General features: G+C 35.2%; 1 protein-coding gene across 11 annotated transcripts in view; it reads right to left on the bottom strand.

Annotated features, from left to right (window-relative positions):
* Positions 1-1,887: 1,887 nt before the first annotated feature.
* Positions 1,888-26,616, bottom strand: part of KDM6A (lysine demethylase 6A) — a 205,431-nt gene continuing 180,702 nt past the window's right edge. For 3 of the 11 annotated variants that reach the window (XM_024116454.3, XM_024116457.3, XM_024116456.3), the window contains 7 exons: positions 25,869-25,983; positions 23,182-23,369; positions 22,238-22,379; positions 7,126-7,252; positions 3,865-4,035; positions 3,704-3,747; positions 1,888-2,728 (listed from right to left, as the gene is read on the bottom strand). In XM_024116454.3, the coding sequence (XP_023972222.1) occupies positions 2,479-2,728; positions 3,704-3,747; positions 3,865-4,035; positions 7,126-7,252; positions 22,238-22,379; positions 23,182-23,369; positions 25,869-25,983 (1,037 nt within the window). In that variant the 3' untranslated portion in view covers positions 1,888-2,478. Of the gene's footprint in view, positions 2,729-3,703; positions 3,748-3,864; positions 4,036-7,125; positions 7,253-8,007; positions 8,116-10,751; positions 10,906-22,237; positions 22,380-23,181; positions 23,370-25,868; positions 25,984-26,616 lie in introns of those variants that run through there. The other 8 variants (XM_024116458.2, XM_024116460.2, XM_024116459.2 and 5 more) reach the window with 6 other exon arrangements.

The raw sequence follows: 26,616 nt of genomic DNA, 5'->3' as shown, positions 1-26,616 counted from the left end.
ACAGAAGCCAAAATTTAACTGACTTTACTTAAATGGGTTAAACAAGTTAAACTGCTATACCGATGGTGTACGAGTTCCTGTTTAGCTGGTGACAACGAGAAAAGAGTATGATTTAGTTCTCACTTTCTGGATCAACATCTTTTTTTTAATATGTCGTATAATTAGTTTCTTTCTCTAAACAATGTGTGTGTGTGCAAGTGATGCAAACTCATTTCATTATTAAGGCACCCAGACAGTGTGTGCTTAGCTGGATTTACCTATATAAGCAGTAAAAAGAAAAGAGAAAAAAAAGCATGTTATTTCTTCTGCAACCTGAAAAATGTAAGTTATAAAAGCAGTTAAATTGAAGAAAAGAAAGCAGCTCACATAAGACTCTGTTCATCTAGTTATACCTCAGACTAATGATAGGTTTGACTTGTCTCCTATCCTCTACCCATTCAAACACTAAGTGAGCAAGTATTACTCTTGACATTTAACTTCCAAATATTGTATTAGTGAAACACCACTAAATTACTCTTAAATGTCAGACAACTTATGTTAATCTTGGCAATAAACCATCTTAATAAAACCATAGAAAAAATGAGACACTGTGTTAGTAAGATAAACTAGGAATGGTTAAGGAACATTTAGGCATAACTTTAGCATTCTTATAATCTTTGCTTCTGGATAGTTGACGTACTTTTTATTTTTTAATTAAAGTATAGTTGATTTACAATGTTGTGTTAATTTCTTTGACTTGCAATTTTTATTTGCAAAAATGTTTTGTCTTGAGTTTTTAAAAAATCAGTGGTTAAACACCTTGAGCAGCACTTAGACAAGCACTCTTGCTTCTTAACTAAATTTGTAATTATTTCCTTCTGAAATTTTAAGAGATGATTGCCGCTAGTATATATTCAAATCCAATTATTTACCAAATTATTAACTAATTGGATAAAATATCTCTGTGCTTTAAAGCCTTCAAACTGTTTCTAGGAGGACAACATACTCCACAACTATCTGAAAAAGAACACTTGTTAATGCAGTCAGCACAGCATTTCACCAGTTAGGATTATAAATTCTCTTTAGTTATATATAACTTCCTTTACAGCATTCTCTATGCATCTTCATTGAATATTCCTGGGAAAACCTTAGAACAGCATGATAAAATGAGAATATGTGCCAAATACAAGGTACCATTATTATAAAATGAAATACTATTGGTAATTAGAAGTGACGTGTTAATGCTAATATAGCTTACTATATTTTACTAGTGATGTGGAATTGGAAGACTCCCTCCCCTGCCCAAATCATGTCATGCAAGCAGGAAAAGCATGAAATGTCAAAACTGCCTAACATTAAAAAATAAGTCTCTTAATTTATTTGCATTCTAAAATAGAGCCCTTCATCTGAATCTTTTTTCCATATAAAACACTACTAAGTGATGTACAGGATTTGTCAAGCCCATAGAACATTCCCTTTGAAATCTTAAGTTCAATCACTATTTGTTTTCTACTATTATACTACATTTTGGCAGCAACTGTTTATTGGTCTGTCATTGCAGTAATTGCAACTTAACAATAAACCAGTCTGACATTTTAGGTCTTGAAGATACATACCATATATATTTCTTTAAAAATAATCATACTTTTGTAAGCAATACTTTACAGTAGACACCTCAAAAATCTACCATAGATGTGAAACTTAAAACGAGAAAAATTTAAGCTCTAAATCTTTATACATATATATCCAGATTTCTATATATATTATATATACATACACAAGTATATATAAAATATATATAATCAGATTTGAAAAATGAACAAAAACTGGGCACTGTACATAAAGTCTTTTTAAAACTCAAACAATAGAAACCTCTTTAAACATTAAACAATTTTAATAAAAGTTTCTGTACAATGCTAAGCAGTTTTATTTACACATAGAAAATGTAATAGGAGTAGTGTTTGAAATTACAGAACTCCTTAAAATTTCAATGGCAGGTAAATCTGGAAAAAATAACAGCATTCCATTCACAAATATTTTCAAGCAATAAATATGTATTTATAAATAGTGTAAATTTACATCAAGATTAGAAACAAAAATCACAAATCTGAAGTTTATTCCTTAGTCTATGTGCAATCCATTATCTTTGTGACTTGGCTGTTAATTTTTTAAACATTTTATTTAGGAACCAAAAGTGTAATAACCGTCATGGTTTCAAAACAAGACAGAAAAACATAAAAGCAGTAAAAAAGTTCCTTACCTAACTTTTCACATTAAAAAAAAGTTGACCAAAGAAAGACTTAAAATTGCTAACTACCTTACAAAGAAATGACCAGCTAGGCTAGTATTTTTTTCCAAGGAAAATTCTGAAGGGGGAAAAGATAGATGAAAACCAATTCATCAGCCCAGAAATAGAGAAATATAAAAGAGGTTGTCTTCAAGTCAGTAGTCTGTATGATGTTGCCAGTTTTGTCAGATATATACAAAACATGGAAATTATTATTTTTTTTCTGAAGTACAGCTGATCAGCTTTGTGAGAGTCCTGGAGTAGGAGCAATGCTCTCCCCTGTCCAGTTGGTTGACACTCCGCACTTGGAAGGTTGCATAGACACAGTTTTCAGCCAGCAGCCTTACGAGATAGCTACAAAAACCAGTGGTGCAGAACTGGGTTAGTTCCTGAATAGCAGAAAAGTTCTCATTTAATGTCCATGGAACAATATCAAGATGAGGAGGATGGTAATGGAGGAGCCTGAAAATAAAAGTAAAGTATGTTACTTTGGTATACAAATTGTTAATAGTGTTCCCGAGCTCCAGGTTACAAACACAGCCTGCGTATGAAAGTAAAGGAAATAACAATTCTCAAGAAAGTTCAAAGGCCTGCCACACTGTCAAGCACGACCTCCCTTACTGTCTCCCACCTGGCCAATTTTCCTAAGAGTCTGAGACCATTACCCAACTCAGCACATCCACATTTTTCATTACTTCGTCACCAATTAGTCAAAAACTCTTAAAATGTTATTAGGTTGACCATTTTTTGAGATTGCTTAAAAATATAAAGAAGGCTTGTGAAAAATAATATAACAAATCAATTATGATTTCATTAGTGACTTGCTTCAGAAGCTAACTCAACTAGATAATAAATTTTGTTTAACATATTCCAGATAATTTTCTTCTTCTTCAAGCAATCCTGAAGACCATTCAAGTGAAAATATCAGGAGCTAAATTTCAAAAGTTCAGTTTCTGATCACATATGTAAGAGAAAAAGTACTGAGGGAATTCAACAATTCTCTTCTATTCATAAAACTACTGATGTGCTAGAGTAAAATGCTTCCCCCTAAGCATCTGCTGTTTAAAATTAAAAACTGTGTGCAATTTATAAAGATACTTGAATTTCATAAGGTTATATAACATAGCAGGAAGTTAAGCTCCATCAAATATTCCCATAAAGTTAATACTTCTGGCAAGGACAAGATTTTAAATAAATACAATTAGCTCTAAAAGCAGAAGTATATTTAAAAGCATACATACTGATTCATATTGTGGACACTAATAACCTATATACACAAACATTTTATCAACTGAGATCAAATGACATAAAGGATGTGACAGTGTTCTAAAAGCACACAAAGATTTTAAAAGGTAATTACTGTGACATTATTTAGGGCTGGTCTCACCCAGGAAGAAAAGTGAAAATGAAATATGCCAATTTCATAGGAATAAATACCTGGAAGTGGAGGAGGGGGAGCGATATATTTCCTCATGCAATATCTGACGAGCCAAAGGAAATTTAAAATATTTCATTACCTCCTCCTTATCAGGTGGCAGAACAAACACTGCTGCTTCCCTATCCAGCTAACTATGTACTCACATGTTGATTTCACTTACTAATGTAAATTGGTCATAGACTTGCATCAGGTCCTCCATTTTGTACTGTTCTAGCACCACAAAATTTTCCAGGTTTCCACTTGTTTTTCGTGCACAATCTTGGCAATGCACTATGTAGGTCTTTCGAGAATTGCTCTCATTAGTGACAAAAAGCAGATCAAAAACCTCCACCTATTTATACAAGAGAAAAAGCATTCAATAGAGACAGTAGTATTTATTTATTGTACTACTTTAGTATAATCATAGAGTTCTATTTCACATGGAGTTGTGGACAGTGATCACTGGTTAAGAGTGGGTACTAAGAGTTAAGAGTGTCTAAGAATCTTTAATAGACCAGGTTTATTTTGCACCAGACCCAAAGACATGGGTGGTAATGTCTATTTAGGGGAGTGACCTTGGGGAATGACATATGCATTACAACCACTGGCAAAAGCCTAATTCAAAAGTTTGATAAAGGTCAGCCTATTTATTTGTTTTAAATTCAAAACATTAGTATACAATCCAATGAAAGTGATCATTATTTTCCTTTTACTTCTCAATGATAGTACTCATCACAGGGCACTGTATATGGATATTTGTCTTCCCCAATAGACTGAGCTCCTCAAAGATGAAGACTATGTTTTACTCCTCTTTGTAACTCCAGAGCATATCATTTCACAGTGTTTAGTGCTTAGCCAAACCTCAAAACAAACTTGTTGAATGAATATAATCTGATTATTTTACAGATGAGGAAACTGACAGGTAAGTGACAGTAAGTGAGTGTTCAGCTATAAGCCTCATGTTAAGGAGTATGAGTACAATCAGAAAGTATATTCATGGGCTTCCCTGGTGGCGCAGTGGTTGAGAGTCCGCCTGCCGATGCAGGGGACACGGGTTCGTGCCCCGGTCCAGGAAGATCCCACATGCAGCGGAGCGGCTAGGCCCGTGAGCCATGGCCGCTGAGCCAGCGCGTCCGGAGCCTGTGCTCCGCAACGAGAGAGGCCACAACAGTGAGAGGCCCACGTACCGCACACACACACAAAAAGTATATTCAGGAGTATAGCATGATTTTAGAAATAATACCTCTGTGTTAGAGAGACTGATGAGTTGCTAAGGCTCAAGCAGAATAAGGAATAACAGTACAGAATAAAAGTCATTCTCAAATGCTGGAAAGCTTATACATTCATTTTTCTGAGGTATAACACACCTAACTAGAATCTATCTGGTCTCCCAATGGCATACTTTAGCCAGGTTATACAGCATTAAAATAGCTGCTAGACTGAATCATCTCAAATAAAAGTCAACATCAGAATTACAGAATTTCAAGGTCTGGAGTGGATCATTAATATCCCTGGCTTTGGCATACCCTTGAATGTGTTCAATGAAAGAAAATTCTCATGACTTCATGTCTTCTTTGAAATTATGTTATTTAAAATCCCAGAGTTACCCATGTTTGCCATTACTATCAATGAGCAACAACATGAACCTCATAATCTGAGCTAGAACATTTGTGAACATCCTTCAACCTGTCCCTCACTTCTGCCATTTAATGAGTTGTCTGGTGAATTTTACCTTTGAAATATTTTTGTACTCCTCTCCTTCTTTAATATTCCCACTGCCAGGTTCTAGTCTAGGCCTTAGGATAACAACTCTTAACACTACTGCAAGAGCTTCTTATCTCCATCCTCTCCAATCACTTTTCTCTCTGAAATACTTACCCAACTTGGGTGCCTGCCCAAAATCTTTTGATGGCTCTATGACCTCCGAATAAATATCAAATTCCTTAAAATCATTCAAGATGCTCTGCAAACTTCCTACCAACTAGGCTTATATGTAGAATTTACATAGTCTGTGTTCCAGCCACATTGGACTATTTACTGTTTTCTGAAGAAGCCATTCCATTTCCCATGTTGTTCCTATAGCTCATAACAACGTTCATTCTACTTCCAACTGTCATCATTTTTTAGCCTGCTAAAGTCATACTCATCCTTCAAGGATGGACTCAAATGTTAATACTTTGGTGAACTCTTAGGCCAATACTAGAAGGAAAAAATCAGGTCATTTTCTCCCTTAGTGTTATCCTAACAGTAAGACCAAGACCAACTTTGCATTCACCACGGTCTCATATAACATTACAACTATTTGTAATTTGTCTTCCCCAAGTAGGATGTAAGCTCCTTCAGAGCAGGCACCATATCTTTGTTTCTGCATCTCTTGCAAGCCTTGGTCACAGGAAAAGACTGACCAATGTACTGTGAATTGTACCAGAGAGGACTAACCAATGACCTGCCTGGAGCTATACTGAACTATATCCAGTTTACTGGCATCTGTCTACATCTGGACTGTTCCCAGTTTAAAATCTCAAGACTAAACTTGACGCTTATCATCTGTGTCGGTATCCATGGGGGATTGGTTCCAGGACCCTCCATGGATACCAAAATCCGAGGATGCTCCAGTCCCTTACAAAAAATGGCGTAGCAAGTGCATATAACCTATGCACATCCTCCCCTACAGTTTAAATCATATCTAGATTACCTATTAATACCTAAAACAATGTAAATAGTTGCTGGTGCATGGCAAATCTAAGTTTTGCTTTTTGGAGCTTTCTGGAATACTCCCCACCCCACCCCCTGAATATTTTCGATCTGTGGTTGGTTGAATCCACAGATAGGAACCCGTGGATAGAGAGAGAGGGCCAACTGTAACCTACCAGATAAATGACACTAGTAGATACTTTTTAGAGTTAATTCAGTTAGTGAAATGGCGTATCACCAGATTAAATTTTAATATAGTAGTTAAATAACAAGACTGAACACAATGTCAATTTCAGTAAATGCATTACATAAAAGTACATTTTAAAAAATAACTAAAGAGGGCTTCCCAGGTGGCACAATGGTTAAGAATCCACCTGCCAGTGCAGGGGACACAGGTTTGAGCCCTGGTCTGGGAAGATCTCACATGCCGCAGAGCAACTAAGCCCGTGAGCCACAGCTACTGAGCCTGCACTCTAGAGCCCATGAGCCACAACTACTGAAGCCTGCACACCTAGAGCCTGTGCTCTGCAGCCACCACAATGAGAAGCCTGCGAACCGGAACGAAGAGTAGCCCCTGCTCACCACAACTAGAGAAAAGCCCACGCACAGCAACAAAGACCCAACACAGCCAAAAATAAATAAATAAAATAAATAAATTAAAACAAAACAAAACAAAAAACTAAAGAGAAACCAAAACTGGAGAGGTAAGAGGTTTATAAAATAACTGTGGATAAGAACAGTTACTTACCTCACAAATGCTACAGTAATGCGCTGGCTCTTCTTTTGTCCGCCCATGCCAGATAATCTCTTTTCCTGCAGCAATGAGAGCTTCCCTCAATGTCTGACACTGCTTCAGAGTTCTCAGAAGACAATACCTATATTGTGGGGGGAAAATTATTTGTGACCAGCAACTGAACATTGAAAATTTTTAGCATGAAAGATGTATCAACAGAAGTAATGCCAAGAGATTCTGTTCTAATATCTGTAACCACATTTTTCTTTCATCAATTTCTCAGATATTCTCAGATTTTAAAAATAAGGCCAATGCCCAGCAGGTCTGACAATGACAATATTAGATAATTTAAAGTTGAGAATAACTGGTATCTGAATATCAAAATATAATAACCTGACACCTTGTTTAAATGTAAGTTGCTAATTTTGGCTCTTATTTGGGCAAGTCAATTAACCTCTTTGGGAGTCAATGTCTCATCCTTGAAATAAGGGGTCTGAATTCCAGATGTGAACTCTATGATTCTAAGTAAGGCAGGAAAGCACACTATTTCTATCAACACTACCTAGACACTCATAAACAGCATCACTTATATGGCTGCTTTTGAAACTTTTGAGTATATAAGCAAAAAAGTATTTATGGATTTAGTCACTACACCATACAAAAAATGGTTTCACTGTAGTGCTGAAGAAGAAAAAAAAGACACTTCATGCCTTGATTTTAACTTGAAGATAATACAGTGAAATATTTCACTCATGTTAACATAATTGAACTTTTCTTATAATTTATACCTTTTCTAAACTCGTACTTATGATGCTAATGATATAGTGAATTCTCACAATTTGTGATTCTCCTATAGTTTGCTGTCACTACTTGGAATTATTTGCTAAGTTCTCTTACTCTCCTGTGAATCCTAGTGGCTCAGGTTCTTCATTTGAATAGAGAAGCTGGACTAGATGATCTGTATGGTACTTTTTGGCTCTAAAATTTGGAGACAATGAAGATACCCTAAAGAAGAGGAAATGGGTTTAGCATTTAAGTGCTGTTTGAAAGTAAAGGTATAGTCTGTTTTATGCATACTGTCTACTCACTGCTTAGGACAGTGCCAGGCATATAGTAGACGCCCAATAAACATTTGATGATGGAACTACTAATATTTAAAGTATGATAAATAATAGCATATTTAATTTCTCTTAATTTATACTTCCTTGCTATTTTACAAGTTACTAAAGTACTGTAACTTATCAGAACCCACATAAGTTAAAAGCCAGCGTAAAAAAGATTAAGGATATAAGTAAAATTTGATAATTTATTTAACAAACATAAAACAATATCAACTTTATAGCTGTAAGGCAAACCCCTTAAGTATCATTTTCAAAGGATTTCTCTCTCAGTTTGGCTCCAGCAATTCTTGTGTGTTTAACTTATTTAGAAACAAAACAATGCTTTAGACTATGGTTGCAAGTCAAAGCTAGGACAGCTGTGTGTGTGTATGTATGTATGCCAGGGGAGGAGCAAGTAAAAATTTAGATCATGGCAAAAACGGAGAGCATATAATTCAGATTTTGCTGCTAGCTCTTGAACAGTACCTGTTCCTCCCTTTTTCCCTCCCTGTGTCCTATATACTTCATCTCTGAAGGCACTGATTAAACTGAACAAGTTTTCCAAGCAGGGCTTCAAAATAAGGTCTTTTTCACAGGAAAATACTGCCTAAAACTCTGCAGTATAGAAAGATTTATATACTTATTTATACTTATAAATAAGTATAAGTAAGTATATAATTAAGTACTTCTAAATAAGTACTTATAAGTACTTCCTTATACTTATTTATATATAAGTATAGGAAGATTTATAGACTCCACTATGCTCCCATGTGGGAAAACAAACAAAAATGATAAAACAATACTATAAAAATAAAATAAATAAAAATAAGAACCAGACAAGAAGCATGGTATTAGGTACTTCACACATATTATATGCCATTTAGGACTCTTAACAACCCTGTGCAGGAGGCACTATTATCTCCACCCTACAAATAAGAAAACTAGGGCCCCGAGAAGCTGATATTATAAAGCTATTTTTAAGTGGTTGAGCTAGGGGTTTGTAAAAGCAGAAAATCTCTAGTTTCCCCTCACTATCTTACGCTGTACTATCTTCTTTCTGGTCTCTTTTCACATCTTCTTACCCACTTTCCCCTTTCTCTTTTGAAGATGAGATTCTTGGGGCTCAGTCAGCACAGTTTTCCCCCCACAAACACAGAGCCTTGGTTCTGTGAAGTATTATTCCACTCTTTAGTTAGCAAAAGAACTTTCACTTCCAATGCTACTAACTGCTTTGGCAGTTAGACTGTAGTTTATAATTTATGGCTAGTTTGGTAGTTTCATCTAGAAAAAGGCAATATACTACTTTTCTGCAAACAATAAAGGGTTAGAGTTAGGGTTGCTAAGAATAAATACTAAGCCAACAGTATTTTGCTTCTGAAATCACAGCTCCAGAATTTTTATTTTGTGAGATACTGGCATCTAAGAAAACCGACAGCTCTATTAATCTGATCTGACAACGAATAACCAAGTCGCGGTTTTCCCCCTGCCCTTATGATTTTTCTGTAACACTAAAATTTTTTGTTCCTTCCCATTTTCAAAGGGTAGCAGTTGGAACAGAAGAAGAATTGAGAGAGACAGAGGCTCTTCTGTAGTTTGGGGTTAGCAGATGCAAACTAATACATACAGAATGGATAAACAACAAGGTCTTATTGTATAGCACAGGGAACTATTTTAAATACCTTGAGATAAACCATAGTGAAAAAGACTATAAAAAAGAATGTATATATATGTATAACTAGGACTTCCCTGGCGGTCCAGAGGTTAAGACTCCGCGCTTCCGCTGCAGGGGGCACAGCTTTGATCCCTGATTGGGGAACTAAGATCCCACATGCCATGCAGTGCGGCCAAATATGTATATATATATATATATATATATATATATATATATATATACACACACACACATACATATAAAACTAAACCACTTTGCTGTACAGCAGAAATTAATACATTGTAAACAACCACACTTCTATTAAAAAAATAATTCAATTTGTTAAAAAAATAATAAATCACTAGCAAAATGTGTAAAACTGTAGAAGACAGAAGATGCTGTTTTAAATACATTTTAGGAACAGGGTCAGAAATGATTTCAGGAGCTAGAGAAGGTGGGAATCAAACTTCCCTTTGACTTTTCAGGATCAGTCAGGATCAATCTGGTTTCAGGACTCAAGTATTGTTTTTAGTTGTTTGGATACAAGACTATACAAAAAGGCAGGGGTTATTAAAAGGCAGATCTGGCTTGGAAGAAAATCACAAGGAAGAGGCTGACTGAGGGCTGGGTGTATTTGAGGTTACACAGAAGAATATAATACAACCATAAACCCATCTGGCAAAGATGAAAACTAAAATGGGATGGAATTTTAGAAAACGGCTTGCCATAGGGGATAGAAATGAAAATATACTTGAAATATTACAATTAAAAAACTGAAGACAATATGAGGACAAATGATCATACACAGTATATTTATAAATCAACACATTAGGCAAAAAGATAGACTTAGTATGCCATGGATGCTAAAAGGAGAGGGAGGCAGAACTCACAGTTTTCATAAAGTTGTCAATTTAGATGTCACAGGAAGGAGAAGTGGGAGGAAGGCACCTTCTAGGCAAAAGGAATTCCATGAGCAAAGGTAGTGCCCGGATTATTTAGGGAATAAACAACTGTTCTTATGATTTTAATCTTGGGATGACGTTTCTGAGGTAAAAGAACAAAGGAATGAAGCCAAAGTGATATTACTGGGTTGGCCAAAAAGTTCATTGGAGTTCTCCCGTAACATGAAAACCGAACGAACTTTTTGGCCAACTCAATATATTACATTGAAGTTAAGAAAACACTGGGAACTAGTACGACATTTTGGAGGTAACCTGACTACGTTTCCAAAGTAAGTTCCTAAATATCGGTGTGGAGACAAGAAGAAGCATGGGTTAACTTGCTATGGCACTTTTAAAGTCTTTACGGTAACAATCTCTGCCACTAAGAAGCAGATGATGTACAAATTTTAAAAGTATACCAAGAAGTGCCTTGCCTTGCCCAGTCTCTCTTACTGAAGGAGCCATGTAGGCAAAGTGAGCCAACATGTGAGCCCTCAAAACTTCCCACCTGTCACTCCAAAGGTGGATTCCCCTAGGAAAACAGTGAGTGTCTAAATGTCAGTAAGACATATAACAGTTTCATTTAAACCAACCACATGGCTGAAAATCAAGGTCTCAGTCAATGATAAAATGAGTATCTTAAGAATTTTAAACTCTCAGATAGAAAAAACACGCATGAAAGCAAATATATGTTAACCACGAGAATGCAGAGTTTTAGAATTTTTAGATTTTGTTTGCTCAATGTTATCACAAGGCATTGCATATTTAACCCAATGGTGTACTAGAAGACTCCCAAGGACAAAAGCACTAAAATCTATGCTAACTATGGACTGGTCTTCGTGGCTATACCCTCTTATTCAATTATTAGGCCAACAGCCTATGACTACAGAGTTGTAGAACACCTCATATATCCATTTAAACATGCGAATCAAAGGGAAAAGGGAGTTAATATTTAACAGTCTGCTTTAATTTATACTCAAAACCTCGGTGCTTGTGATAAAGTATATATTATATAGATAGGGTAATAATCTATAATATGTGTGAAAGAAAAGGGGAAACAAAAATATTTTTAGTTCTAAAAGAGATTGAACCTAGACTAGGGTGTCCCTAACTTGTCTGGACCATAGGATTCATCTAGGCCATTCACTGTGAAAGAGATTCCCAGGGTTCTTCACACAGAGCTCTGAATTTACTTATTAGGAACAGAGTCTAGAAATCTATTTTAATAAGAATCTTGGTTGATTCTTATAATTAGGCCAAGTAAGAACCAGTCAGAACCTCTTACTTCATTAGAAACAATGTCTAAAATTTGTAACAGTATTTTTCAGCAAATCACCATGTTTTTATGATTAGAGCCATAAGAGATCAATCACAGAGAGAAAGCCAAAGAGCAGGAAAGAGCACCGATTCTGGAGCTAGACTGCCTGGGTTCATATCCCAGCTTCACACATAACTCTCAGTTTTCTCAAATGTAAGGAAGGCACATCTAACTTACAGTACTATTATGAGGAGTACATATGTTATATAAAATGCTTAGATTAGTGCCTGGAAGTTAGTGATCAATATTTAATCTCGGTATGTGAAATTTTAAAATTGTGTTAAAATAATTATTTAATGACTAAATTAATTTTTTTAATTTGAAAAAATTGTGCAATGAATGCCAACTAGAAGGGTAATAGTTACACCTAAAAGAACATAAAACAGATTATTGAAAAGGTGTTAGTCTAGAGTCCAACAGGTCGGGATTTCTCAACATCAGCACTATTGTTATCTTGGGCTGGATAATTCTTTGTTGTGGGGACAGTCCTGTGCATTGTAGGTTGTTTAGCAGTGTCCCTAACTTCTACCCACAAACTATCAGTAGCACCCCTCCCACTGAAGTCATAATGCTGCCATATGTCCCTTGGGGAAGGGGGGGGGGGGGGAGGCAAAACTGCCTGCAGTTGAGAACCACTTAACTAGGTCCATGAATACTAACTTACTTAAAAAACAGGTGACTGACCCTTCTATAATTAATATTAATAATAATTATCACAACAGCTACCATTTACTGAGTGCTTACTCTATGCTAAGACCCACAAAATACCCATAAAAGCTATTAGAAAGAATTATTATCCCCATTTTCAGAAAAGGAAATGAAGACTAATAAGTTTAGTAATTTGACCACGATCCCCCAGCCAGTAAATGGAGAAGCTAAGACTTGAAGGCAGACTGGACTCCAAACAACTACACAGTGCTGCCTGTAATATGTCACTGGAATATTAAATAGCACACACTCTAAGACTGACTGAGTAAAATTAAAAAGGAAAGGCAAATAACAAACACACAATAACAAACACATAACAAAAAGGGCAAAAGGAAAGCACATTAATACTGTACATATAAGACATTACATTTAAAAACTGAAATATAAAAACAGTGCTTTATAAGATGGTCAAAAGAATGACAAAATGATATGACAAGAAATTAAATTTGTGGGGAGTGGTTTTCAATGGACTTGGTACTGCTGAAATTTTAGAAAATTTATTTTCAACTACTGACTTACACCTTATCAGTATTTTTAGAATGTATTAACATATGGCAGATTATGGAGAGGTAGACAAGAGAATGTGCATTCTGAAAATTAACTCTACTACTACTATTTTTTTTAAATTGGGGTATAGTTGCTTTACAATGTTATGTTAGTTTCTGCTGTACAGCAAAGTGAGTCGGCTATATGTGTACATATATCCCCTCTTTTTTGGATTTCCTTCCCATTTAGGTCACCACAGAGCACTGAGTAGAGTTCCCTGTGCTATACAGTAAGTTCTCCTCAGTTATCTATTTTATACATAGTAGTGTATGTATGTCAATCTCAAACTCCCAATTCATCCCACCTCCCAACATTCTACTACTATTTGATATGCTCCTCCGAAGTCTAAGACTTCCTAATATTGAACTTGTCAGAGGAAAATGGGCTCTTTGGCATTCTGATTGACATTTTAAAATATACTGAACTACTTATTACGGTGATTTAAGTGGAATAACAAAGTAGTTGAAGAAACCAGAGTTTCCAATGTATCAGAAACATACTATCATTACCTTAACTTGCTAATACTCCAACACGATTGCAACAATTTATACCATATTAGTTGGAGTTGGCCTTATCTACCACTGAGATTAAACCAGTTAACTGCATCTAAAAAGAATCCATTTATTCTGAAAGCCTGTTATCTACAGGGAAGTCTAATCATTACCAAGACTCTGCACTACTCACTTGCTACATTATCATTTGATTCCTTTCAAGGATCCTATTAAAAGAAATACTTCAGTGCTAAAACATAATGAATATATGAGTCTTATGAAAGTAAAGTGAAAAAGAACCTTTGCACTACTAACTATATAGGGAGAAAATGTAGGCCAAGCAATGTATCTCAAATATCTGAAAATGGGAACAATGAATTTGTAAAGAATGAGGGTTTCTCTTAGCGCTCAATCAACTAGTTTAAAATTAAAATCAAAGGGTAAAAACTGTATATTATGATGAAGATGGATAAAAAGCAGCAATAATCTCCCCACTCTCAACTTTAAGTTTTAAACTGCCTACTTAAAACTTCATTCACTCAGGACTCACTAATGAAAATATCTGTAACAGAGTTTATACTGGAGTGAGACACGGGTTTACCAAAGGTAAATGCCATCAACAGTTACTCTCAAAAATGTATAACCCAAATAAAATTATGAGAAAACATACCCAAAATATGGAACTCTATACAACACAAAGGTCTGCTCTCTTCAAAATAAAAATCATGAGAAAAGACTCTCATAGATTTAAAAGAGACTAAAGACACAATGACTACATACTGAATTCAATGTGAACATTGATTCAATTTGGATGGGTGTGGGAGGGGGAGAGCTAAAGACATTCTGGGTAGTTGGGAAATTTAAATGTAGACTATGTATTAGCTGATTACTATTGAACTCCATATTTCTTATGTATGGTAAATGGTACTGTGGTTATGTGAGAATAAATATCCTTACTCTTAAGAGATACAGGTTGAAATATCTGGGGTGACATGTCATAACATCTGCAAATTACTTTTTCATTTAACTCAGCCAAAAAAGTATGTGCGCAAGTATGTGAATATAGAGACTGATAGGGAAATGTGGCAAAAACTTATCTGATGACTCCAGATGAAGTTATCTAGGTACTGATGGTACTATTCTTTCAGCTATTTTTTGTAGAATAAAAAAGTTTCAAAAGAAAAAGTTGGAGGAAAAAGTATAAGTAAGTTTGGTAGGGGGCATGCAGTAATGTGTTACAGGCAAATTTAATATGTTTTAAAGGATAATAAGATATATTAGCATGGAAAAACGGTCACAGTTCAGTGAACTATAGGAAGAGATCAGTAGCTTTACATTTATTGTCTTCCTTAATTCATTTCTTTGTGTGGGCACTGCTCTATTTTAAGAATGGCTAATGGTTCAGAAAACTCAACAGCTAACACCTCAGCAGGGATTACCTAACAGCCAGCTGAGAGATACAAATGTGTATCTCAGACTCCTTCTCTAAACAATAGAACCATATATCCATCTGATTACTTTAAAGAGATTCCCACTGAAATATCGTAAAAGGAATTCAAGTTCTACGTGTCTAAAGCCAGTCAATCTGGTAATCATCAGGTCCTATATCTAACCCATTTCCTCTTTTCTTCCTTTACTCCCAGTTTCATCAATAAGCACAAATATCCCACTGCATGGCCCAAGACAAAGCCCCAGCAATACTGATTCCCCTCTCACCTCTACCACCCAATCAATCAAAATGCCTTTCTTCTATCCTTTGTCTTTCCTTTTGTCTGAAATGTAGCAACTACCTTCTAATTAATATGCCTCTAAATCTTCTGCCCTCCATTTAGTACTTCATCTTGCTGTCAAGTGATCTAGCATGCAAATTTGATCATTATTAAAAATATTAAAAATTCTAAAGGCTTCTCATTAGCAGCTGCTGCCAATGTGAAGTCTACTTGAAATTTTTAGCAACAAAAGTTTAAATCTATACTCTTCAGCTGATATAAATGAACAAGCAGGGCTTAATCCTGAGAGACATTTGAAAGTTTAGTCTAAAGAAGGAGAAACTAAGCTTATTTGCAGCATATGGGGTATGTGGAAAAAGTTTATGTTCATTTGAACAGTGAAAGGAAACCAAAAGAGAAGTTATGCACTGAGCTTTCACTAAAATGTTCCTAAGCAGTTTAGGCTATGAACTTTTCAAGTCAAGTTCACTGAAATATGAAAAGAAGTAATCAAGATAATGACTATTCCTTGAATGATACTGACTCATGCCAATGTAGGAGACATCTGGAAAAATGTGAAGGAGAGTATGAAGATTAGCATATTTTAGAAAAATAGCTAGAATGTAGAAATTTCGAGATTTACTAAATGACTTACTCAGATAAAGGACTTTATGGAATTGTAGGGCTCTAAAAGACCCAACTTGAATTTAAAAGTGCAAAGAAAAAAACAAGAGTGGTGGTGACTTTTTAAAATAACCACAGGTAATTCATTCTCAAAATGATAATAAGGGATTAGTAGGTGACAACAAGAGAGAACATCACGTCCCATTATTAATCACTCAGTGCAAATACAGTTCATAATCTCTTATAGTCCCACAAATTTTTCATAAATTTTGCATAAACTCATTGGTGTTGAAACTTGACCTGGGGCTTTTTACAGTTTTCACTTAGCTCATCAGAGTGACTATTTTTATGTTTTACTGCAGAAATATTAATGTGTTTGATGCTAGCACACTGCCACAAACTCTGGTGGGAGGGTAAAATAAATGTACTGTTTTACCTTTCTAAATACAAAGAATTCTGAATACCAAAACACATTTGGCCTAAGGGGTTTAGGATAAAGGACTATGAAGCTATAGTACTACTTATATGAAGCCTTTCCTAAATGTTCCCCTCTCTCAGAAGCGCCTTCCTCTATGTTCTCCCATTTTTTTTTTAAACAGTATCTCCATCATTAAAGCAAAGATCATGTATTTGAACGTTTTGACTATTTCCCCATTTATTTTAAGCAGCCTGAGAAGTGATCAGATCCTTCTGTCACCTAGCACTATACCTGAGTTCCAACTCAGTTCATAATGTAGATTAAACAAATAAAAGAATGAAAAGAACTGGTTAGAGCTGAGTGAATGACTGGATAAGAAGGCACAAAGTAAATTTTGCCTAGATTCTTTATGGTTGGGCAGACTAACCATTTAACCATGAAAACCTAAAAGTCACACATTGTAAATTCACAGTATTTTAAGAACTAAAAAAAAGCAATAATCCAGGGAGAAAGTTAAGGAAGAAGACCATCTTTGCAAATCTTCTCCATTCACTTGTTATGTCTAGATGATGATGATTATTTTTTTAAATAGCCTACAATTCATACGCTCAATGTATACTGAATTAATGCTTACTGAAAGATAATTCAAAGGAGAAGAAAAGGGAGGGTGTGTAAAAATTGCAGTTCATATTAAAGACGGTTTAAAATACCAAATAAAGTGTTAAAAATAGAAAATTCAAGCACACATCTAAAAGAAATGGAGAAATGGCTGACAAGGTAAGTGGCGGTCAGACTGGAGGTACACATGGGGATTTTAAAGAAAGTTTACATCTGTGCCTTTGTACATTTAGAATAGTTGGTTGTCACTGGTGACCTCAGCAAGAGAAGTGACAGGAGCATATAGAAAGTCAAATTGCTGTGGATGGTGGAGTGAACAGGAAGGAGACGAAGAAAATGACTCAAAGCAGAGGGAAGGAACTGCAAGGGAGAACCATTTCTTAAGAATTGGTATAGCTCACAAGCCAGAACAAATACCACTTCCCTTGTTGGCAGAATACTAGACTTGAGGACCAAAGCAATGATGTGGATATAACAGTTTTAAAGCGAAACTAAGCTTGTGGAAAAAGACTCCCTATTTCTGTTACAATATATTCTCTGTGTTGTCTTCTGACTTTTATCTAGTTCACCTATTTGCTTTTCTTAAATAGAAGTATTCCCCTAAGTTCTGTCCCCAACTCCCCCCTCCTCTTCCTCTCAAGGCAATCACGAACCACTAGGTAGAAGATCCCCTAGTCAGTCAGCTCTGACTTTGCTCTCTGGAATCCTGCATTTACTACAGCTTCTAATAAACAGCTCTATACAACTATTTTACTGGCTCCTCAAACCTGCCACTGTTTCAAAATGAAGCCCCATGCCACAGATATATCCAAGTGGTTTTTACATAAGACAGATATGGGCTTAAATCTCGCTCTAACCAAATGGGTGACCATGGGATGCTGAGAGGCATACCTGAGATACAGTCTGGGAAGCACTTTGCTCAGTGCCTGGCTGAGGACCAAGCTCAGTTTATTAACTAACACTATTACTAAACCATCTAGAACTCAGACTTGAAAACCCAAAGTATCTTTGATTCACTTCTTTATCTCATCATCCAGAAGCTAATTCTATCTATTTAACTGCTAGAAACATCTTTATGAAACTCAAATTAGATCGTATTAGTTAAAAACCTACCAAAAGCTCTCCAACAGAATAAACTTAAGTTGGGCACACAACACATGATCTGCCACTAAGAACTTTTACAACTGTATCTTATTCTACTACTCATCACACACACTGTGTGTGAGCACACTCAAGCCAGAATATACCACCAACTGTTGTCAACATATATACAGCAGAGTTGCATCATATAATACATTTAAGTTCATGCAAATACACAGTAGGGAAGGAAGTCAGAAGGGAGGGCAAAGGAGGAGGTATTAGGGAGAAAATGAGAGCAGGTGGAAGTGAAGATGATCTGAAGCGAGTATGCATTTACCGTTCCTCTAGGCAGCTGGACTTCCCCTGAGCTGCTCACAATGTAAGCAGCTTACCATGCTGAGTATGATTTTAGTAGTTAGTGCAACAGGGCCTCTCCACTTAAGTTGAATATTTTGTCTGGAGCTCTACTGAAGAAAAGGGATTTATTCCCTCACTGAAGGAAAACATGACTGTGTTGGACTGAAGGAGACATGGTACGTATATATACTATTGTCTTATGGATGAACTTGGGAATCTTTCTGATGGTGCAAGAGTTTGGTCTTAAGTTGGCTTTAGGTGCTATACCTCTCTCCTCTCCCTGCTTCCACATCTTTACCCTTCACACAAAATATCTGCTCCCCAAAATACACAAACTTCTCTGACTCCGTGGGGCTGTTAAGAATTGAGTGGGTCTGTTGTATTTCTTTCAATCTATTTATTTGTATGCACTTTTACTTCAAGACAGGAACTATGCCATATACACATATACATACCCTCTCAGTGCCTAACCCAGAGCCTTGTATACAGTCAGCAAATATTCATTAAATGAAAGAAAGTACGAACAAAAGAAAGGGAGCAATGTTGGCTGGTGAAAAGTATACTTTCAGTAATAGATGAATGACTATATTTTAAAAAGGAAGTTTATAGAGTAAGGCCTAGGGGTCTGGATTTATGGTTAACATTTTCAATCTGCATGATGACAAACAGAGCTTGCTAATCATATCTCCTGACAACTCAGGCTGGGAACAGAATTCTTAATATAATGAAGAATACAATCAAGATTCAAATGATCGGACATTTTGTAGCACAGAGTAAAAATGGAATAAGGTAAGTATGTAAGTGCATTTACTTAGGCTAAAAAAATGTAAGGAAGGTATGAGGAACAACAGTATCACCAGTAATTTTAAGTCAAAAAATATTCAAATTATGTGTATCCAATTTTAACACAAGGCAACCTCAAGATAAGGATAATGCAAGTGTCAATGCTCAACATTTCAAGTATTAAGAGGGACAATGATAATCTCGAAGGAGTCTAGAAGGACAACAAGGATGATGGGGGTGAGCGGGATGAAAAGATGACAGAGGTCAGATGTTTAAATTACTGAAGACCAGATAGGAAGAAGAGAATATGACAATAATCTTTTCTCTGATTCCTTTTCCCCTCTTCCCCCAATATACAATCTGTGAGCAAGTGCCATGAGCTTTTAGCTCTACCACAGCCCCTACTTTAATCCCTCTTTCTACCCCGTTGGGTTAATGTCTGTCCAGGATGCTCTATCCTGTTGCAACTGCCTCCTAACTGACCCCCTACACACACTTCTAAACTTGCCCCTTGGAATCCGTTCTCTACAAAGCAACCAGATTCATTTTCTTAAAGTTTAAATCAGAACCCATCCCTCTCCTGCTTAAAATCCTCTAATGGTAACCTGTGACACCCTGAATTGATTTATAAACTTACCATGTTCTAAAAGTCCATGCACAATCTGGCTCCTGGTCAGTTCATTGAGCTTATTGTTACCCCTCTCTCTCATTCTTCCATAGTCATACTGGCCTTTTTGCCCTATAAGCGTGCCAAAGTTGTTCCCAATTCAGTCTTCACTTGCTCCCTGGGCCTGAAATGGTGTACCCCTAGATCTCTGCATGGTTGACTCCATCTCATTATTCAGGTCTAAACACAAAACTCATCTTCCCAGACACCTTCCCTGACCATTTTAGAAAGAGCAGCACTCTCACCCTAACCCCCCAAATATTATCTATTTTCTCTTAGTCATATTACTTATCAGTAGTTTATTCAACTGTCTGGAGGTCTGTCTTGCTCCACTAGAATTTAAGTCCTCTGAGGTCTGGGATTTTAACTTACACACTGCTATGTCTATCCTTAGAGCCTAGAATAGTGTTTGGTATAGAGTTGGTTCTCAAACACTTGTTGAATGGGATTTGATCTAAATCCCAAATATATTTAGGGAATTGGGACCAAATGACAGGTAGATTATAGGCCAATTTGTAAAGAACTTTGAAGAATTATAGTGAGGTAATGAGAATGTTCAAGAAGTTGCTGGATGCCCACAAATTACAGATGTTATAGAAGGGATTACTGCATTAAGCAGCAGTCCTGACTAAATGACCTCTAAGATCCTTTCCAATTATAAAACCCTAACCTATCCAAAATGTAGTGTCACTTTCAGTCTTCACAGCTGTTATATATAAATAGTTTCTATAATGTACCATCCCTTTACTGTCAGGTGACCTGAATCAGCCTCTAGTTTATGCCTATTTCCAACTTACTAAATATCTTCAGTGACTACGTAATTTTTTCTCCCAAAAGTAACCCTGAACTTAATATTCAGAGCAAAAGACCAATCTGAGATATAACAGGATAACCCCATTACCAATTACATTTATAGAGTATGGTACCTAAGATCCAACTTTTTAAAGGATTTGTACATTACTTGCTATGATTTGCTTTTTGTTACCTTTTGTCTCCCCCTACCACTTCTGCCCAGGACTAGAAAAACTAGTGCAAACGATAAAGGAATAAGATAATCCACAGGCATGTTACCTTGACCCCACAATTTCTGTTTGAATAAAATTTTAGATTTAGGTTTGAAATCACTTTAATAAGCTAGGATTCCTTTCAAAAGACAGTAGTTTGAAAACAACACATGCTAACCAAATTAATATAGCTGTAGGAAAAATACTTAAGGTAAGTACTATTTTAACTAAGATGAAGACAAACTTATTTTATCAGTGAGTATAAAGCAGTGTATTTCAAAATGAGTTTTTGAGATCAATTCTTCAAAGATACTGGTCAAACAAATACGTTTGGGAAATACAATACATTATAACCCTTCTCCCCCCGACACAAAATAATACCAATGTTACAGTCTCTAACACATTTCACAAAAAATTAGAAAATAAAGGACTTGTTGAACTTTAAATAATCCATTGCTTCCCATATTTCTTTGACCAGAATTCCCCACCTTTTGGGGTTAGACGTAATAGTGGTAGAAAACACAGTTTAGGGAAACACTGCTATATAGCACTGTTTGAAAATATTACTTCTAAATAGATTTATAAAATATCTAGGATAGAAACTGTGACAACAAATGAGAAGGTTACTGGGGTATATGTATTCAAATAACTTGAATTAAGTGTTTAAAGCAGGTAAGAAAAGGGACAATTATAAGATGGATGATTTAATTAAAAATTTTAAAATTAATGTTTAAGTCAAATCCCTATATTAAATGCTAATTTCTCTGTACCAGAAAATATTTTTGTGATGCCATTCCCTCGCCCTGATACTAAGTGCAGTCTTTCAATATTAAAACTAAAGTTCTCCTAGGAATTGAGTGGTTCGGCACAGGTTTGTTTGTGAATCTGCTGGTTTAGAATTATTTGTGCCTTTGTTCCTCTTTGTACCATAGTGTACTGACTATGGGGAAGGGAAAAATACTTTTATCATGTGGATTCTCTTGTATTACATTTTGCTAGACAGCTGGACCATTTTGTTTTGATGTCAACGTAAGTATATGGGGGGAAAAAGTACTGAATAGTTAACACTCCCCAAAAAGAGAGGGACTACAGCAGTTTTAGAAAGCACTTACTTAATCATTTCAAAAAGCTTTGGATCTGAGACCTTGATATTTCGTGCCATATTCCAGGAAAGATGAACCATGGGTACTATTGACTTCACACTTTGCAATTTGTTCCATTCGTACCGTTCCACTGCCAATTTATACTGGCAGGCTAGGAAAAAAAAAACAGTTATAAAGCAACCCAAAGTACCAAAGATATGAAGATAACCATTATCACCTTCTCAGGTGATATCATCAACACCAATTCTGAAAATCTCAAAACATTACAAAAAATATTTTTAATGTTTTTTTTGATAATTGTGGTAATAATAGTAGTGATCATGTAAAGAGTGCTTACTATAACTTTGTGCCACGCATTTGTTCTGAGGTATTTCGATACATTATACCATTTAATCTTTACCATCACCTTATTAATTTTATCATTTCCATTATACAGATGAAGAAATTGAGGCCTAGAGAGGTTATATAACTTGCCCAAAGTTGCAAAAGCCAGGTCCTGGTCCTAATCCAGGTCTTTCTGGCTCCAGAGGCCATATTCTTAATCTTAAATATCTACTGCCTGAAGGCAGGCATAATTCAAACAGATTTTGACATAACAGGGCTATTCATATGACACACCAGATAAAAGAAAAATTTCAAAGAATGAAATTTTGTACTTTGCTTTCTCCCATAAAGGGTTTCCTTTAAAAACCAAGCACTCTAAAAATTATTAAAAGTACCTCTTGTATATAAAGACATAAATTTGTTATTTGCTGAGATCTACAGTCTTGGATTTCTATTTGTTAACTTAGTATCTTGTACTACAAATTAAAATTTTACTCAAGGAGACATTCTTCCTCCAATTTTTAGTGAGTGATATTCCAAGAAAAAAAAGAATAAACCCATTAGATAGAATCCTTTATAAACTAAAGTTTTTAGTTGTTTTTTTTTTTAAAGCATATTCTTTAAAATACCTGTAAGTGGACCAACATTCCAAGCAATGTTGTTGCACCAGCCAATAGCCTGAACCCAATGCACAGTGCCTGCATTTATCCAGACCAAATCTCCAGGTCGCTGAATAAACCTATACACTGGAACATTTGCTTCATAAAGATCTTCAAGGTTGGGCCACCAAGAACCCATTAGGAAATTCAAATTATTTCTGGAATAAGAAAAAATATTGCAAATGGATTAAGTACTTTAATAAGCTCATTATAAGACTGAAAGACATTATCAAAAGTTTTAAAAAATATGCTCATTCATTGCACTTGAAACGTACTGCTTATGCAATAAGAAACTGCAGTATGTCAAGTGAGTGAAGTTACAGTTAGGTAGTAGATGACTTATCCAAAGATCAGTATTACTACCTTCCACTGATTTTTCAAAGATCCAAATGAAATCAAAAGCTATTTTTAAGTAACACTCATATACATTAACCTTTAATTTCATTTCACTACAGGCTATTTTGATCAAACCCTTCTCCTTGGCACATCTAGAAATCTCTAACAGGTAAATGGAAGGTGGAGTTGGCATCAAGTCATCTAAATCCATAAATAGGAACGCCATGGCAGATATAAGTTCAATGTCTGAGGAAAAGCAGAATAGAAAACAGAAATGTTCTCTACTGCTGTTTTGAATCTTAAGCAGGAAAGGGAGCAGCACGTCAGTCTCTGTACAGTTTTGATGACTAGTTGACTAAAACTATGCAGTTGAAAAAAACACTTTATCAAAAATGAACATACATGCACAAATAATAATCATCACCACCACCACCACCACCGATACTTTGGAAACATTCTAAAGATCATATTACTAAGCTTTTCCTTTAAAATCTGGCTTCTTTTCTACTTCATCATGATATGATACGAAGTATTTTTTAAACTACATACAGTGCAGAAAAACTTGCCTATAAAGCCAAATATGGTTATAAACACAAATCCTAGTCCTGCTTAACCCATGTGTTGTTATAAAATTAGAAAAAACTTTCTAACCAAAAGCAAGCAAGCAATCAAGTAAGACCACCTAATAATCAATAGCTAAGTTGAAAAAAACAAAAAATCAAACTTACAAAAAAAAAAAAAATTCAAGCATCCTCTTTATCATATAGTCTAGTGAATGGTTATTTCATGACAGATATTATCTAAAGTCATAAAACTAACTATACAGACATGGTCAAATCAGTTAATATCAAAGGAAGTATCCTTATGTGAAACAAAATTACACAGAAATGCAGAGGTAGCAAGTGCTATTTCTGCAACTTAAATTTACCTAACCCTTAAGACTTTTTAAAAAAATTATCCACATGTTCAAGCTTTTTAGACATTATCTGCCTGTTCTAATTATTCTTTATTTTCAGGTTACCTCTCCATTCAGATAGGAAAGAAAACTAAATCCTAACAATAGTCAATCCCTACTCAGAAATAATGAACAAGGATCACTGTACTGCAGATGCAATAATATACTACTATCTCAAAGTTTAAGAAATAAAAATATTCCTGCAGCGCAAGAGAGATTTCCTACATGACACAGTTCTTTCTCTGCTACCACTAGATTGCTAGTCCAGTATAGATTAAAGTAGATCACGTTATTTCATCACAGCATTTGAAACTTTAAAATTCCACATCTTGAGCTTTCTTACATTAAAGGAAACCTATACATTAGATAGTAAAGACAATAAAAGGTGATTATCTTTTGTTTGTATATAAAGAAATTTTGGATTATTATGGTTGTTTTTGCAACTATATTTACACTTCATACTAAATCAAGATATTTATGGCAAGGATCTTTTAACCCAAAATTTAAATATTATAAATTAGTATGTGGAATATGTGTATAATCAGTTTTCAAAGTCTCTCACATGTAAATGTTTTTGGTGTTTTTTTCTCTCTTTATCCTACTGGGCTGGGGGGGAATAACACCGAATGTATGTATAATTTATGTGTTTAACCATAATAATTTTCCAATTTTTAATGGAAAAAATATCAGGTTCTTAAGTAATGGAGTATTTTTTTAAAACACAATAAGACAAATAATTAAATTTAAATCAATGAAAACAATTCCAAGGTACCCTTTAACACAAGATAATTAAATGAACAGTTTCTAGGATCTTAAGGAAAGGAACATTTCCACTATGTGAATTCTTTGAATTCTAGGAAACAAAATCTGAAGCTGCTGTTTAAATTTTATAAAATTCCTTTATGGGAAAAGCTGTCAATGTCGTTTTAAAAAGAATTTATATCATGATGATATAGCAAAGAGTAATACGTTCAAGCTTGTGTTATTAACCACCTATAAGGGTACTCAATTATAGAATTCCTTCCACTTCTAAAACCATTTATAGTAGAACAATTTTTCTTGGAATACAGATCCTTCACATGAACAAGTATTTACACATTAATGAACCCAGTAAACAACTCAACTTTCTACCCCCTAAATTCAAGACTATTACTACTACATGAAGTGGTTTCAAGGCATCTTTCTTAAAGTATTCCCAATAACACAAAATAATAGGTTTGTAATCAAATCATTTTAAATGAATTTTCTGCTGAATGGTAAGTGAAAGCTGGTTACATGTATTAGGATATCCAGCTTAGTAAGCTGCCCTTTACAGTTACTATTTTTGAATAATTATGTTTAAAGAAAATTCAGTTTGGAAACCTACTTTTCACAGAAGTCATTCAGAACACCCCAGTAACCTTCAGGAACAACAAACCATTCACAGTCACCTGGACCAATATTTATGTTAACTGAACAGAAATTGTTATTTTCTTGATGACCTGAAACGTGAAAAGAAAAGAACAATCAGCAGACAACAAATTCTATAGAAAAATGTGTCTTTAGAAATGAAACCTTGGAAATGTTCAACAGAGAATGCTCCAGTGGTATTCAATTGTTTATCTGTATAGCATTTTTGTGTCAAGTCTAGTTTTAGAGCTGAGTTTGGTCAACTCCTAACTTATTCAGTAGGAGCTTCTGTGGCAGACAACCTAAATCATGGTTAAAAGCTTATGTTTTGAAGCCAGGCTCCTTGGCTTAGTCATTATGTGAACCTGGGCAAGTTTCTAAACCTCTGACTCAGTTTCCTGTAAGATTTGATGCTAATGATTCTGATAAGTCAATGGGTTGTTTTGAGGATCAGTGAAGTAAGGACTGCTTCTAATAGTGCCTAATACATGGTATGTAATAAATATTAGCTATTATTGATATTGTTACCACTTCCTCCTTGTGAACTAATCCCCATTTCTCACAAGTAGTATTAGGACATCAGTTAAGAGGCAGGAAGTCTAATTTTCAAAATGTAGCTGCAGGAATGGTATCAACAAAGATGGCAGAGCAGGGAACTCTGGGGGAACTCACCAGAAACACCAAAAAAAAAAAAAAATCTAGTGATAACTGTCAGAAGCAACGTT

The sequence above is a fragment of the Physeter macrocephalus genome, chromosome 21 (genome assembly GCF_002837175.3).
Source record: "Physeter macrocephalus isolate SW-GA chromosome 21, ASM283717v5, whole genome shotgun sequence".
NCBI classification, from domain to species: Eukaryota; Metazoa; Chordata; class Mammalia; order Artiodactyla; family Physeteridae; genus Physeter; species Physeter macrocephalus.
Note: the sequence above shows the minus strand (reverse complement) of the source record. Positions and strands in the feature narration are given on the sequence as shown.